Here is a 17467-nt window from a genome sequence, read left to right as displayed (position 1 = left end):
TTGTTACTCTTTCGGGAAAGTGGGATGTATTAACTGAAGTGTTGCACTGAGGAATCAAAGTGCCCAGTCTTCTAGGAAGTTGTTCAGGGGACACCTCCTTCCAATCTGGTGATGCTAGGCGATTACTCCGGGCAGAGGAAACCGCTTTGTTAGTGTTCACCTATTGAAAACCAGCTTGACAAGGCCAGCTGTCACTTTGTACCTGCTCGTCAATGCTTGTATCACACTCCCACTCAGCATAGAAGGTAGATTTTAGAAGTTTTTTATATACAAATCTGTGTGACAAATTATTTGTGTAAATCTTTGATTTTTAAGTTGCAAATAGTTGTAACGGGGAACTGATGATATTGCACTTTAATTGACAGAGAAATATAGTTTAGAAGTGTATCTAAATATCATCATCGACTTTATTTCGATCATCTTAGATTATAAAAGTATAACAAAAAGACATACACAAACGTAAAAAATAGACATGAATATCATATTTCAAAAAATTCGTTTAAAAGGACAATGTAAAAGACACAAAATTCATGTTACACCCAATATCTTAAAAATAGGAAAGGCTAAAACCACAAATTAAAATTACAACATAAAATAATTCCCGCCAGCTAGCTTCATTGAGGGTCAAACAATTCATATCAGCGATCAGTGACAAACTTTAGCAAGTTGGCTCGCTTAATCCAGAATGCCTTTAAAAACATAGCCACACAAAACACTAAAGTCTGGCTGGTATCACTCTGTAATATCCTGAATGTTTCCTTGGACTCACTACGTCCCAAGATTCTACATAAGGGAACGATCCATTATACATGTATAGATTTATAAAAGGAACAGAAAAACAAAACATGGATAAGCGTTTCCGACCATCCTACACAACCTACAAACATTTCATCTGATGGGCCTCTATCCGGTTGCCATTTGCACGTAAATGAGTTTGTGTAGGGTGCCATATCTGAATTGGAGATAAAGTTTCCTTGCCAGTGGGGACACAATCTTATCAATGTAGCTTTCGTAGATGGCTATTGGTTTTCGACCAATAAACGCCAGGGAGCTCTTTCACTCTCTAACAGTGTCTAATGCCACACTTTTCCAGAATAATCCCTTAAGGTTAGCCTTATCAATCTGACACTTACTCTCTGGTGAAGTCCAGTATTCATCCACTTTCAACTTCAATAATAGAGTTTTGACTGCACAGAGCCACATAATAATATCATTTAGTCATGTCATATTTTTGAGTGAGACACCATTTTATTAGAAATGGATGCTGGTTCCTGTTTTCTCATTTACCCTGCTCATGTATTCCCCTTCCTAATCAGAGACCCAGTCCAAACTGTCTCTCCGCACAATTTCTGCAGACATGACACGTGTGGCGTCAATTGTACCGCTGGTTAGAAAGCGTGAATTGTGAATAAAACTGTTCTCGTATTCCCTATGTATCATTGTGATGGACCTCCGCTTGAAGTTCTGATGTAGGCCTGCTGAAGTCAATATTTTGTAAATGATTTTGTCTTGAAATTTTTAATATTGTATTTCCACATCTCTGGACTAATGTCGCTGAGGGAGGGAGGGGAGATTTACCTTACCTTAAGAAGGGGTTAGTGCCTTGAATTAATATTTGTGATGCTGTTTATTTTGATTTGCCCAAAGTGAGCTAACCATGATCATGCCATTCTGGATCTGCAGTTCTGCTAGTTGCTTATGCTTAACGTGTATAAAAACACATGTTTTTATGGATTGGGAGGGGGAGGAGTAACTTCTTATTTTACTCCTGAAATTCTGTCCGATTTTATTGAGATTTTCTATACATAGAATTCTGTCAGAACTCTTTGCGTATGACATTTAAACTTCTGGAATATCTGCTTACTAAGGTTAATATTTCGGATGCAGGGTTTGTACTTCTGTATCTGAGTCTTTATATCATTTCTTACTATATTTTCTCAAATGACTATGAATATATTTCAGATCTAGAACTTCCATATTGACTGGTCCCAGTAACTATTTCATCATATTTGTTTATACTCTGCTCATTGGATGGAGTCAAGGAAAGAGGGTGCTGCTTCTAGCCGCTAGATCAAATTGAATGAAAGCTCAGAGCTACAAAGATAAAACCTGGGGTGTTTGAAAAATATTGGGGTTTACTTAGATATTGGAGTTTGGGGCCCATCAAACTGAAGTGTTGCACTGAGAGCCTAAGGTGTTCATTCTTCTGGGATGCTGTTTAGGGGAAGTCTCTTTCCAATCTGGTGATGCTTGAATGTTACTCTGGCCAGAGGAGGTTTCCTCCCACTGTGAGTGTTCACCTGTTGAAAACCAGCTTGGCAAAGTCAGCATGCACTTTTTACCTCCTTACCAATGTATGTGTCACACACCCACTCAGCATAGAAGGTAGTTGAGACTGAGGAAACCTCTAAGTCAGCATGTAATACAGGCTGAGTTATTTGATGTGCCCATCACTTTCCCTCCGTTTTCAACCGTACAGGATTTGTAGTATGAAACAGAGATTCTGGGAGGTAGTGTATTTACAGCGGTACAAGTGGGCCCACTACTGAGATCGCCAGTGACTGACCCTTTCTTGGGAAAGGAAAACTCCGTAGGCTGCACATTCGGTTAACACCAAACACTCTTCCTGGGATATGCTGGTCTGCAAAGCAGCACCAGTGGACCAGATGATCTGTTAACTGGCTGTGGTGAAATAAAGCATGCATGTATATCAGTCGGTCAAAACACTAAATTGAATAATAGCTAGGTATACACAGTAGGGACTAGGGGTGATTCTAGAAACAATGGAGTTGTGTTATATTTAACGTTATCCTTTCTTAAAACACTGAGTTAAAGTAGAAATATTCAACATATTACTACTCCTGTGACTTGCAGGATTTAGTATACATTTGCTTTACTTTTGGTCTCCTCTTTTAGGTTGGAAGATGACAAATCATTTGTTCGTGAAGAAATTAGCAAAGTGCTGGAGAGAGAGAAATTAGCTGCCAGTGATCACCTAAGCAGAGCAATTTTTCGCGAAAAAGCAGCTACCGAAGAGGAGCGCCTGAAAGCAAAGGGTTTGGTAAGTACTCAACAGACAGTCCTGTATTAATCAGTCCTGCATCTATCCGCTTTATTTTTATCAATGCCAACAAGTCCTCTTCAGTTTCTCCTAAGCTTGAACTCGCCCTTATCCTTGCACACACCCATCTTGCTTGTGACTTGTGAAACATGTACCCACATCTTATGAAACTTTTTTGCAAGTGTCTTACCCCCCTTTAATGCTGCGCATGTTCAGCGGACGTCGCGTGCACTACCTCGGGTTGCACAGAAACTTATAAATCCTTATGAAACATGAACGTTCATTTTTATTATACGGCAAGCATTTTTTTAACAAAATGTGGTTAAATAATTGCATAGAATATTTGTCTTTCCATTTTTAGTAACTTTATCAAAGCATAGGGTCTCACTACGCCAATAAAGAGTTCATGAAGAGGAAGAAACCGTTTCAAGATGCATGTAGATACCTGTGAAAAATGTCATACATTTCAAGTATATATATTTTTTATACACATATCTATATGAATTAATAGAGGGCATGGGTGTTACACTATTTTGAAAAGTCTAATATATATATATATATATATATATATATATATATATATATATATATATATATATATCCAATTTCAGGTTAAATAAATAGGGTATGGGGTACCCCTGTAAAAAAAATATAATACATGTTTAAAGGGGTTAAAAATAGTTAACAGGAGTAACATCTGCATAAGTACAGCAGCTCATTTAACATCTGTTCCCCCAGCCTATCCATAGTCCTAGAAATATATATCTTGGAAAAAACAAAAGTTGAAGTGACGTTATGGTTAGTTTAGGTGTTAAGAACGTAACTTATATTAAATCCCCCTGCACCCCAGAAATTCACAGATAGTCATGTTATAATTAGGCCTTGAAAGGAAAATTAAGTCAACGTTAAAAAAGACCTCAAGTCACTGAAGACTCCAGTTACAGTTGAGCAAACGAACACTTGCGCCGCCATCATGCACTGCTTATGACCTCACATATCACATGTCATAATTTATGTCAATACTCATCACAGCTAAGTCTTACCCTCTGGCCAGACCCTGTGACCAATCCACATTTGAACTTTGTGCCTAGACTCTAGCAAGGCCATGCACCCAACCGCCGCATGCGAATGACCACCACTGCACGTAATCAGCCATATGTAGGACAACCTTCAGGCAGGGCTCAGCCTGTGACCATGGTCTGCACTCACTCCTCAACAAATGGCCAACCCCCACTATACACAAACTTTGCACCAGCCCCTGCATCCAATATGGGGTTGGGCAGTTGGCCCACACTATGGCCTTTCCCTGTGCCCAACCCTCTGCATGTGGCCAACCCACATTTTGAATTGTGAATGGTCATCAGCCTTGCGCAGCGGTGGTTGGCTACAGAGCCATACCTGTGGCCAGGCCCTTCACAAGCCGCTCCCTGACCACTGAACACCCTACTCACTCAGCCTATAGCTCTTCACCGTAAAAGTTGGCCGAAGAGTCTAGTGTTCAGTGATATGCAGGGACCAGCTCTCTGCAGGGGACCTAACCCCAGGGCACCCATCCCAAAGGTATATACAGTAAAATGACAATGACATCCATCAAAAGTGCTGCATTTCTGAAATATCCAATTTCATTTGTATTTTTTGAAAGCTTACAGATCAGACAAGCTTATACAAGAAAACCATCGAATTAGATTGATCAGTAGAATGCAGTCTTCGATTTTTCTTTTTTGGAAGGCTCTTGACATCATCAAGTTTATATTTCAGAAACGTTCCATCTTATTTTCTAAGGAGTCTTACTGATCTTTGGATAGAAACCTTTCTACCACAAAAACAGCCAAATGTTCATCTGCTATACCAGCAAGTTAGTGACTTTGCACTGCGTGTGCGGTAGATTTATGGAGGTTTGTAGGAGCCGAGGTATCTGTCTAGTGATGACCACATTGTACGGTCGGGGTTCTTCCATGGTGATTGTCTTAGTGCCGTGATATGTGCCCCTCTTAGGAATGTGACCCAGTTTAGCCACCCCTTGAATGTGGCTTTGTTTGTGTCTTTCCACTTGGCTAGTACTGTTTTGACTGCTGTTGTTAGGAGGAAGTCTAGTAGGTGCCTGGAGAATTCTAACCATGCAGCCCCTATCGTGCTAGGTTTATGTGAGCAACCGTTCGCTCTATAGATCGTGAATTTAGCTGAGGAGCGTCTACTCATTTGCATCAACTGCTCACTTAGAAGAGGCTTCCGTAGTGGGCCATTAGTATTTGGCTACGCCACGTAGGGTAACAGGAGCCCCAGCATTTAACCATCGTCTGTCCTCGGCCTCCATAATGGCTAGAAACACTAATTTTGGAGACAAGACAACTTAGCAAGCTAGCACCCTGCAGAGAATGCCGGAGATCTTACATCAGTATTTGAGATCTATATTAACGACAGCAGCTTGCAGATAGTTACCAAGCAAGTAACCTCATCCACTTCCAAGCTCACCCGAGTCATTTGCTTGTGAGGATAGGTTTTTAAATCTCAAGATAAAATATGTGGTCTAGGTTTACAAAAGGACTGTATTCGACTATTTCACACACAATATATCTTCCTTCCTCAACGGTAAAAGGATAAAGTGGTATATGTTGTGCATTAATAGCTGAAAGAGTACACTAGTTCGTTAGGCAAAAGTTGGAACATGTGGCCGAAAGGTTTTATTGCAATGATTTTCCTGGTACTTTGAAGCTGCCAATTTCACATCAGAGGTGGAACAGAAGACACACACTCACAGAAGGTGACTTCTGTCTGAGATGTTCAGGGTTAAAATGACAGCATTAGGACCTCATGGCAAAGGCAAAAAATAAATCCTGTCTGCTTTCACCTGTCTCTAACGAGTTCTACTCCGCTGTGCTCAGAATGCTTTGCTTTCAAGTAATAGTCTTTCCTGCAACCAGCGATCAATTAAAAGTTAGTGTCAAGTAAGCCATTAACAAACTGCTGCCCTTCGCAGTAATTCATCATAATCAGCTCCTACCTTTACAGAAAGCCAGCCCGGCATTTTGCGACATTATTGTGATAATAAGGATACGGGAAAGACTGGAATCGAGAACAGGTCATTAACAACGCTGTGCTCGAACCAAGAAAGCCTTGGGTGGGAAGCGTGTATCTGATAAATGTACCATAATTTGATCCTTTGTCTGTACTTGCTGTCTGAGTCAGGCTAGACATTAGAAATTATTTACAACAAGGGGTGGTGATGGACAAGCCGGGCCGACGACGCCTGAAATGGCAGAAACCGGTCCCCGGAAGTTTGTCTCCTTTCTGGTGAAGAATTGGCTTGGTAGTTTGGTCTGCCCTGTTCCCATGATGCACTGGGCCAGGGACAGACTAATTTGCATATAGCCAGGTTCTGAGCTGGGATGGGGCAGTGAGCTAAATAACGGTGATGGATCAAGCCCTGATCTTTGGACTGGGTAAGAGTGGTCTGCTTAATTCAGACACTCTGTTCATCACCACCCCCTTTTCTGAATCATTTTGTCCACCATAAGCGTGGAAGGGTATACTCAGACATGAGTCCCTTGCTCACTGCTCCATCAGGATTCAAGCAAGCCGGGCCGACGACGCCTGAAATGGCAGAAACCGGTCCCCGGAAGCTTGTCTCCTTTCTGGTGAAGAATTGGCTTGGTAGTTTGGTCTGCCCTGTTCCCATGATGCACTGGGCCAGGGACAGACTAATTTGCATATAGCCAGGTTCTGAGCTGGGATGGGGCAGTGAGCTAAATAACGGTGATGGATCAAGCCCTGATCTTTGGACTGGGTAAGAGTGGTCTGCTTAATTCAGACACTCTGTTCATCACCACCCCCTTTTCTGAATCAGACATTAGAAATTAGCTACACCTTCTGCGTTAAAAAGTGGACTATGGCGTCCTGTGCCATTGGGCTCATTAAGAGTGATACAGGTAAGTAGGTAGCCAGGTATACTACATAAAGCACTGGCATATGTTTGTGTTTTGTATATTTGTATGCGTGTTGATAGATGATGTTTGTGCAGCAAGGGATTATCATCATTGTATTTGTTCCTGATGCGCAGCTCTGCAGAGTGGGCAGGGCTGCTCTCCTCAGAGAGCAGGGCAGAAGTGGTGTGCACTTCGCATGTTGTCCATGCAGGTTGTATTACAGCCTGAATGGAGGACATGCCCAGGCCCCCATTCCCTGACTGAGCGCCGAACCATGGCATCCCAAAGAGCGGAATACCGAGGCTCTGGGGGCAGCAAAAGCCTGATCCCCCTGAGTAGCCAACATACAAAAGTATGTTCTCCTACCAGGGAGCCCTCCACTAGCCCATAACCAGCTGAAATGGCTGAACGGAAGGTATTAATGGTCCAAGAAGCCAAGTCATCTGTTGCTAGCCTGGCTGGAAAATTGAGAAGGTGTACTACTTCAGGGATCACTGGATCAATGTCCCGTTGCAGACACCCAGGGGACCACCCGCCCCACGCTGAGGCATACTACTTCTTTATACTGCTGGCCCATGCCTTTGATAAGAAGTTTTCAGCTTGGCCCGAAATGCCCGGGATCAACCATTGTCTCCTGAAATCCGCCACGCTATGAGAGCCAGTGATCCGTCCAGCCCGATTTGGTGAGGGAGTGGGTCCAGATTAAGAAGCAGAGCTTTAAACAGGGGAAGTCGGATTGGAGAATCCCAAGAAAGTTCCAGAAGAACTGGAAACCACACTTGGGACTTCCAAATTGGAGCAACAAGAATCAAATTGGCTCGTTGGTGACAGACCTGGGCTGAAACCCTGGTGATCATCGCAAAGGGGGGGAAAGGCGCACGCTGCTTCCCGGCTCCAATCTTGGAGAAACGCGTCTGTGGCAGAAGTCAAAGGATCTGGCCCCCCAGCTGAAAAACCTGGGCAACTGGTTATCCAACCTGGAGGCAAAGAGATCCACAGAGAACAGACCCCATTGGTCGTTGTGGCTCTAGAAACCCCCCAGATGCAGTTTCCAGAGACTGGAATCTTTGAATTGGCGGAACTGGAAATCCACCACCTGATTCGCCTGACTGGGCAAGTACTTCGCTGTGATAGAAATCTGATGATCCAGGCAGAACTGGCAAAACCGAGTTACCACGTTGGAGAGAACTTTGTATCTGGTGCCCCCCAGATGGTTGATATAACGGACCACTGATACGTTGTCCATCTTCAAGAGGACGCACAACTTTATGAAATCCTTGGTCCAGCAATGGACCGCAAAGGACCTGGCCAACAGTTCCAGACCGTTGATATGCAACCTCGGTTTGTCTGGTGTCCACAATCCTCTGGTGGAAAAATTTCCACAGCAAGCGCCCCACTCTGATCTGCTCACGTCTGACTTTATGACCAGGTCTGGGGCTGAGCCAAAGATCGCCCTGCCATTCCACTCATCCATATTCACCAACCACCATTGAATCTCCTCGCGTGCCTCATCTGTTAGGGCGACCATTTGCGAGTGAGGCTCTTGCGCAAATGGGTGGCCTTCAGGCACTGCAGGGCGCAGCAGTGGAGAGGCCCGGGAAAGATGTCCTAAATAGATGAGGATAGGAGACCCACCAGACGAGCGATCTGCCAAAGGGAGAGAACACGCCTGGCTAAGGTACTCCTCAACTGGTGACGAATCTTTGTCATCTTCCGAGACGGGAAACTGAGGGTGGCCAAGACGGTTTCTATGGAGATTCCCAGAAACACAGCTGTCTGAGAGGAGGAGAGCAAAAACTTGTTCTAGTTCATGACGAACCCCAGGCCCTGCAGTAGACCGACCATTAACTGTAAGTGGAGAGACAGTTTCCAGGGGGCATGGGCCCAGCAGGAGCATATCTTCTAGAAACACAAGAAGGTGAACTCCCTGCGCTCGAAGGTGCTCGATGACCGGTTTGAGAACCTTAGTGAAGCACCAAGCAGCGGAGGAGAGACCGTAAGGCAGCGTGGTAAACTTGAAGGTTTGATTGTGCCAAAAGAACTGCAGGAAATGCCTGTGAGGCGGTAATATTGGGATCACCAGATACGTGCCCTTGAGGTGAAGGCGGACCAGCTGCCCACGGGGCGCAAAACATCACAAAGGAGATGGACCCACTCCATTTTAAAGTGGCGATAAACCAACCACTCGAACTGCCATAGATATATGACCGGTCTCTGGCCCCCGTCTGTCTTGTCGACAAGCAAAATATTGCTGATGAACCCACGCATGTGTGGGTGATTGCCCCTTTGGAGAGGAGGGCCTTAACCTCTGCGTCCACCAACCCAGCCTGGTATTCTGAGAACTGAATGGCTCGTGGTCAGAAACTTGCCTGGGGGAGCCGTAGAATTATTTGTGAAATCCTGAAATAGTTTGCAATACCCATGCATCCCCTGTAATAGCCTCAGAAGCCTGGGAAAAATTTGCCAGACGGTCCACCACCCTTAGAAGAAAAGAAGGGAGAACACTCACTGCAAGCAGCAGCCGCTGGAGCTCCTCCGCCACCTCTACTTCTGAGGCACCTTCTTCTGGTGGGGTAGAAATTGGTGAAGCTGCCTTGATTTGAAATTGGTGTTGCTGGGAGCTTTTCCCTTTGGATGTGTAGTGTGCATGCGTGCTGGTGGACAAGCGGCCCTTGCCTCGTCCGGCTCCTGGGAAAACACAGGAGTGAAAAAAGCCTCTTGATGGATGACTGGGCCTTGTCTAGGGAGGTGAAGATGTTCACGGATTTTCCCAGCTCTTTATTAAAGTGCTCTCCAAAAAGGCCTCCCTGCTCAACCGCCCCTGCCTCAAAGTCTGCCAGATCCCCCAGCTTGGGGTCAAACTTGATTGACAAAGAGCGACGGCTCTCCATTGACGGCCGCAATTCGAATTGCCTAGAAATATGATGGCACGTTGCACCCAGCCAGACAGAATGTCTGGGGAGATCAAGAAACCCGAGGACTTAGCGTCCTTGGCCATGTCCAGTATTTATGTCAAAGGGCCAAGACATCCAGGAGTTTGTCCTGGCACACGCGCCAGAATCTGTCTATCCCCTTTTTAGGATCCTTCATAAATTTATGGAGGAACCTAGTCATACGGAAATCAAGTTCAGAGGTAAGTATCACCTTCCCTTCCAGTGAGGGGCGAGGGCACTCTGCCCACAGGCAGCTTCGAGATTCCTTTTCCAGCGGTTTGCGAATGCAGCCCACTAAATAACTTGTGACCGTATCCGAAGGGGCCAATTCGGAAGAGCGCGAGTGAAGAATCTCATGCGGGTCCAACATATCCAATGTACAAGCTACGGGGGGTTTATCTGGGGCGGGAGGGATTGGAACAGGGAGTCAGGGTCTTGACAGACCCGGATCTTCATCAGGGATCGTCCCCTTGAGGTTCAGGGGACGGGCCAGGGGGTGGACCCATGAATAGGCCTGTGGAGTCCCAGGGACTAGAAGGAAGGGCTGTAGCTTGTGCCAAAAAAGCCTCCTTTAACCTTTCAAAGGTGTCATAGTCCACCTCAGCCTCGCTGCGGTGTTTAGCCAGAACCTCATCCTGCCGGGGGGATTGGGGATCCCTGGGAAGATCCGAGTCCTGTGGGAGGGGCTGAGTAGCTCCTGCTATTTTCTCGCACCAAAGCGCAATATTTTCCAAAAGGCGATCTTTCAAAGGGGCCATAGCTTAGATACTGCCCAGCAAATGCAGGCATCTACTGCATCATAAAAATCATCATCCCAAGGGAGAAACCCTAGGGGGATGTTTGTTCGGACTCTCTACCAGTCGCTCCAGGTACCGACAGGATACCGCGTGGGGGTAGGTGTTGCAGGCAGAGACCGCACACCGCTTGGGTACGTTTTCATGCTCCAACTCCGTGTTTGATGCCATGTCTGATTTCGCCATTGTGACGCTCCGGGCTAAATGTGACGCTCCGGGCTCAATGTGCCGGTTCTCGGTTGTGTAGACTAGCCGCCTGCTTCCCAGTTGCTGCGGGGGCTGCCTTGCACTTGCAGTCTAGGTAGGGCACATCGGTCCCCTCCCGGTTGCTCTTTGGCAGGCTGGCGCGACCGTGTCTGCCCCGGCTCTCTCCCTCCGCTAGCTACTGTGTGTGGAGTGGGGAGGAGGGGGATGATATCGTTTGCCAAACATTTAGCCTTTGACTTCCTTGTGGAGGGGGGAGTCAGTTGCCCTCACCGCCGCTGTGTAAATGCTCAGGCTGCCAGCCATACCGCTCCGAGTAGGGAGAAAGGTATACATGAGCGTGACGGCTCCATCCCCGAGCCCCGCCCATCGAGCCAAGTGACGTCTTAACTACGACTGATTACTGGCTCCCACTAAGGTTCCCTCTCTCCTCTATGTTTCCTCCCTTAGGTACCTTACTCAAAGGTGCAGGTCCCACAGGAGCAGATTGCGGGGCACCTTAGGGAAATTCTTAGGGTAAGCTTTACACTATACACTGTATTACCCGTATCCTATCATTTGCAGTCTCACTTGAGATTTTTAAGTACCACTCAAGTGTTCTTTGTCTAAACAACACCCACTGTTTTTAATTCTTGTCACTAGTGTGTCTTCAATTGCGTAGAGAACAATGTACCTAGTTAATAATGGAGTACCACACTGACTGCCTTCACTGCTGTGTGCTCTCCCTTCCCTTCTAGGTTGCATCACTATAAGCAGGACCAGCCGGCCTGCTTGTTTACTGACCTCAAGATATAAGGTTGTAATTTAATATTCACTGTGTAGTACTGAGCACTTAGGTCCTGAAGAATTGCTATGTTTGCAAGAAACATGTCGACCTGATCAGAGGGTTGTAGATATTTTGCTGTGAACCTTCCCAGCACGTATCTCCTCTCCCACCGTTTTAACCAAGGGAGTCAGCCACGCTAATAAAGTTCCCTGTGGACTGACCCACCTTTTTTAACTCACCACCACTTCACGACTACACTTTCACTTGCCCTCTCACACGCATGCACCATATGGCTGGAACAAAATATCTCCGATAAAGAGCCCCTTTACAGGCGCCCGTCAGACATTGCAGCGCCAGTCTGACGAGGAGCAGAACCCATATGATGAAGCATGACACCTAGCTTGCTGGGTGTGTGAGGGTTTTAGTTCCAAAAAGTGAATTCCCCCTCCCTTTTTACTGTCCTCTACGCTACACGCACACCCCTAATTTCACTGTCCCATCGGGGAACTTTGTACCCTTCTTGTGTTACTAGAAACCCTAAGGGGTCTGACTCCCTGTAATCACTCAGTGGGATAAGAGGGGATACACCAAAAAAAATATTGTTTTGTATTGCTTGTAGTTCTTTTATTTTTAGTATGTGGCACCAAATAGTGGAATTACTGGTCCCAAAACAAAAAGCAACAAAAGAAAAACTGAGGTTCTATAGGAAAGTTCACAGATATGGGAATTAGTCTTTCTCTCTGTGCTTCTTTCTCCCCTCAGGAAATGGCGGAATTTCTTTTCTCTTTTCCTGCACTCAACGAGCAGCCGCAGAGGGGTGGAAGTATGTTTTACCCCCAAAACAACAAAAAAATAGCATCACGGTGTAAGAATAATTGTTCAGGGACTCCTGCCTTTACCCCCACCGAAACACCCTTTTTGGTTGTGTTGCGGGCTTCATTACTTGAAGTGCCTTGGTGCAATTTTACAGCCCCCACCACCTTCCTATGGCGAAATAACGGAGGAGAGGTACTTGTATATAGCCACGGCCCTCCTTGGTCATAGCAGGGGGAATCCAGATGTCCTCTCTCACCTCGGGACGGTTGGACTGGCACAGGTTGCCTCTAGGCTGTTCTCCGTTATCTGCTTCAGCTGGGGTTCTTGACTGTACTTGAGCCTTGTCCACGTTGGTCTCTGCTTTCTTCTCCTGGTTCCTCTTCTCAGACTCCTCGCGCTCACCCTCTGCGTTGTTGCCTCTTCCTGGCGTCTCTTTCCCTCGTAGCTCCGAGTCTCTCTCTCCTCGCGTCCCATGTGTCCGCGGCGTTTTTAGTGACACGGCAGTCACTTGGTCAACGTCCCGCTTTGCTGGAGAGACAACTGCCTTTTTACCCAGAGAATCCACTGCGTCCATCTTGGGTGTCCGGCTCACAGGATTACACTCCCCTTGATCTACATCTCCCAGCTTCATTATCAGCACCGCAGGGTTCACAGTGTGACCACTGTTGCTTATGGAAACAGGAGCCAACTGAGAAGCAGGTCAACCAGCAGAATTCACTAAGGCACACAGCGCACTCAGAAGGGCTATGGGAGAACCAACGCTGCAAGGAGCTTGAAGGGACTCAAGAAGAGCAGGCAAAGCGCTGCCAATGTCGTTCTGGGGTTACAGCCACGGTCATGGGTGGGCAAGGACACACTTTAAATGGGTCTATGCCGGAGGACACAACACCCATGGTGCTAGCAACTGAGGTACTGTCCGCCTGGGAACGTGTCTTCTTGGGCCAGCTTCACTACCCAAACGGTAACTACAGACCCGGGGGCGTCGGGGATGAATGTTTACAGGACCCTGTGCTGCAGCGTGTCAGAAATTAACCTATTTCAAAATGCAGACATCGCAGAGGAGGAGTCATTCTCCAGGCGTAAGGCTCCGCGGCAACGGCGTGCAGCTCTGCTCCAGCTGTGAGGCAGATCCGTAGTCGCACATTGGAGCCAGTCTGGCGCTTAACCCGAGCACCCTCCAGCGGTGGGAGCCTCACTGCAGGTCAGAGCTGCGCCGAGGTGGGACGATCGCACAGGGGCGCAAAGTGCTCTCACAATCCAGACAGGAAACAATGACAAATTAGACAAATACAGCAAGACAGCAATCCAATATAAACACACTGTAAATAACAATATGGTACACTAGAAATGATCAATGGTACAGTCAAGAAAAGCAGACAACGAAGAGGCACTTAACTCATGGCTGCATGCAGGGAAGAAAGAGGGCGAGAGAACACAGTTCATGGACTATATTGTGGACTGTACAGACCTGATTGGTGGTTACAGGGGAGCTATTCTCCCATTGGGTGTTGATATTTTTCTCTATCCCCAGAGCTTCATGGGAGTGGTAGTTTGTTGAATAAGTGTTTAAAAAAAGATCTGACTGCTATTGAATAAAGTGAAGAAAGTATAGCATAATCCTCGCTTCCGGTCCTGACAGAATCATACTTGACTTTTCTTCAGTGATCTAGAAATAAGTCAACCAAATATTATAAAAACAGCACACAATGTCCTATGTCTATTAAGCAGAGAACAACTCCACTAAAAAATGTCAGAATTGATTTTACAACAAAATATTTGTTTTACCAGTTTTAACAATTGCAGATTGAAAATAATGACCATTTTTTTAGTGTACTTTTAAAGTGGGTTAACTTGCCGTATTCAACATAACATGCAATATCAACTGAAACGATTTAACAAGATCTTGTGTACCAGTTACAGCTTGTACCTCTTCTGCCAACTTTATCCCACATCCAACCACTTAGTAAACTTTCTAGCATATATTCCAGTAAATTTAATGAATGCTCTATCGGGGCAATTGGGTGCATACAATATGGTCTTGTTGCAGAGAGAGCATTTTTGGGAGGACTATTTTCATACAATCAGTAAAATATATGGATTGCACATAATTGGTGCTCAACAGAAGCAATTTCACCTACCATTTACCTAGCCAAAGTAATGAGGAAGGATGAGATGCTCTAGATGTGCAGATGTCAAAATAGGATATATTTTGTTTTTTGGGGCTCTTTTGCGCAGGCGTAATGGAGAGTTAAGTGTGATTTTAATAAGTGTTAGGGAATGCAATTTTTTAATGGGTATAATAAATTGGGTAAAAATTACAGTTTGTAGCAATTTCTATTTAATTGGCATACTATCATTATTTGACTTGAATTTCCTAAAACCAAAAGGATGTTCTTGTGGTTATTTAAGGGAAGAAGCATTATAGAAACATTTCTTCCATTGTTGAGATGGCCTTCTAGAAAAAAGAAATGAAAGTCATCCAAACAACGAGTAATGGACGTTTAAATAAAACATGAAAAACTGAAAGTTTTAGGAGCAAACTTGTAAAGGAATATTTAGTACAAAAAAAGTTCACAGTGAAGATTCTAAATAATAAAAATACAGTAATTTGTGTAAATCTGGTAAAAAAAAATCACACTGCAGATTCTAAATCCAAGTTATCACAGTGTGGACTCGGAGCCTTTTCTATACGAATTGCGGAAGTATACTATGTATGTATGTATATGCTATTTCTATTGCATGAACATAGCTACAAAGCAGTGGCGCGCTGTAGATGCTCGAAGGCAAGCTTAAAGTTGGTGAGTAAAAGGAGGGGAAGCTAAGTTATGAACCAGTAATGCATTGTGGTGTAGGTGTGTTTAAAGAGCTGAGTCTTCAACATTCTTCTAAATTGGAACAGTCCTGATGGATACAAGGATGTTCTTCCAGATCTTTGGTGCATAGATGGAAAACGCCTGCTGTTTATTTTCTTCTTGGCTTTTTTTACACTTTAGTCTACAGTCTGATGGTGTCCAGGATGCAGGTCTGCCAAGAACCACCGAAGGTGGTCTGCTAGTCTGTAATATAAATGGGGGTTCTGGTTGTGATGGCTTAGTAAATTGTGCTGCAGGGTCGGATGATGGTGCAGGTGTGCAAGGGGAGCCAATAGAGTTCCATCAGAGTGGAGGCGATATATTTATTCAGGTCCTAAATTAGACATACTGCAGCTTGTAGGATGCCCCTAAAGTGTGCAAGTGTGGAGTATAGAAGGTCTTGGAGTAGAGCATTACATCATCCAGATGCAAAATTGCAAGGTCTTGAACATCAGTTCTGAAGTTGCTTTCAATAAGAAATCTTTCTACTTTCTTTAGAAAAAAGAGCTGGCACCAGGCCATCTTTGTTTTTTTGTTTTTTTTGCAATATGTTCCTCGAGGGAGTAGTTGGTGTCAAGGGTGAATCCAAATGAATTGGTACTAATGAGAGTTGGGGTTCAAAAGCTTTCTTCAAGGTTCATGTAGTTGAACCAAGTTTGTGGTTATTTTTCTAGGCAAATGGTAGGAATTCTGTCTTGGTTGTATCGAGCGTCAGGGGGACATCCAGGTCTGGATAATGTCTACGCAGTGTTTGAATCATTGGCTATCTCAAGCAGAAGATACATAAGTAGAGGTGTGTACCATCTGCATACTGGTGAATCTTGATGCTGTTAAGTGTGAGTAGAGCACCAAGCCCCTCAATGTAAAAGTTGAAGATGATAGAAGAGGTGTTAGACTCCATTCAAGGATGAAAAGTAATATGCAATAAAGACTTTAGAAACGAAGGGCCAATCAGAAGCCACCAAGGTCACTGTATTGCTTCCAAAGCATTTTGTCCTGATCTGATCCTCAACTGAAATAAGTGAAATGATTTTACGTTATATTCAGCATGTCAAAGTCTGCTGCTCTGACAAAATACTGACTACATTGCTATTTTTAAAACCATGAAAATGGAGCGATTGAAGTCCCTGTTTTCAAGGTATTCTAAACCTAATAGCCTAGAAAAACACCTACATTACAAAACTTATGATGGGAAAATGTACTGTATAGTTGCACTTACTGAATATCTATGAGAAGGTAAGAAAAACGTCAGTGGTCCTTGAAAAAAAAGAGCTGGCTCTTGGCGACATTACAAGACTCTAAGCCTTCTAGAATCACTAACAACTTGACCTAGAAGATACTTTAACTATAATGAGCTAGAACGTTGTAGGAATCCCTCTACCTCTGAATGAAATCCATCAAATGTACCTGCCTAGGCCCTGCAGATATTATCTACTTTCCAAACAGACTTAATTAAGTAACAATATCTGTTAACTATAACTACTTGTATCTTGTTTCCAAATCCTTCGTTCAGCATCATGTTAAAAGGGATATGCAGAATTTTGTAAAACAACAAAAAAACTGGCAGTGTGCAAGGCTTATACTTTGTAGTGCTACTCTTCTTCTTTTTTTTAGTTCAAAGAAAAGTTTATTAAGATAACCAAATAATGACAGCATAGTATACAAAGTGAAAGCAACAGGAATGGCATGGATAATAATTGAGAGCATTATAAAAAGTGTGATAAAAGAAAATGGGGGGAGGGATAAGGAGGAAAGGGAGGATAGGGAGGAGAGAAAGGAAAGGGAGATATCAATGAGGCTAAAACTTTAAAAATTACAATCCTTGAAGCTATATAACATTAGAGGCAATGCACAAATATGCAGAGAAATAAACAGTAATGAATAAGAAGGAACAAAAGGTTATTCAAGGGGGTTTCGAAACTTCTTGTTGAACTGGGGATAATTGAAAGGAACGCTTGGCACATGCATCCAGGTAAAGGGTAACGGGGAGCCATAATGCAAGCCTTTTCGGAGCCAGGGAAGTGGGATAAACAAATGCAGTATCTAGTCTGTGATTGTAACATACATTGAACCACCAAGCTTTAAAAGTAATTCCCTTGGAGTCTTTCCAGTTAACAG

The 17467-nt window shown here is 44.5% G+C and overlaps 1 protein-coding gene across 1 annotated transcript in view; it reads left to right on the top strand.

Moving 5' to 3' along the window:
- The window catches only part of CHCHD3 (coiled-coil-helix-coiled-coil-helix domain containing 3), a 1039901-nt gene that overhangs the window by 360522 nt on the left and 661912 nt on the right, over positions 1 to 17467 (top strand). The window contains exon 4 of the mRNA XM_078677453.1: positions 2917 to 3061. Within this exon, the coding sequence (XP_078533579.1) occupies positions 2917 to 3061 (145 nt within the window). The remainder of the gene's footprint in view (positions 1 to 2916; positions 3062 to 17467) is intronic.

The sequence above is a fragment of the Lissotriton helveticus genome, chromosome 1_1 (genome assembly GCF_964261635.1).
Source record: "Lissotriton helveticus chromosome 1_1, aLisHel1.1, whole genome shotgun sequence".
Lineage (NCBI taxonomy): Eukaryota > Metazoa > Chordata > Amphibia > Caudata > Salamandridae > Lissotriton > Lissotriton helveticus.
The sequence above is the reverse complement of the archived record's forward strand: the minus strand, read 5'-3'. Positions and strand labels throughout refer to the sequence as shown.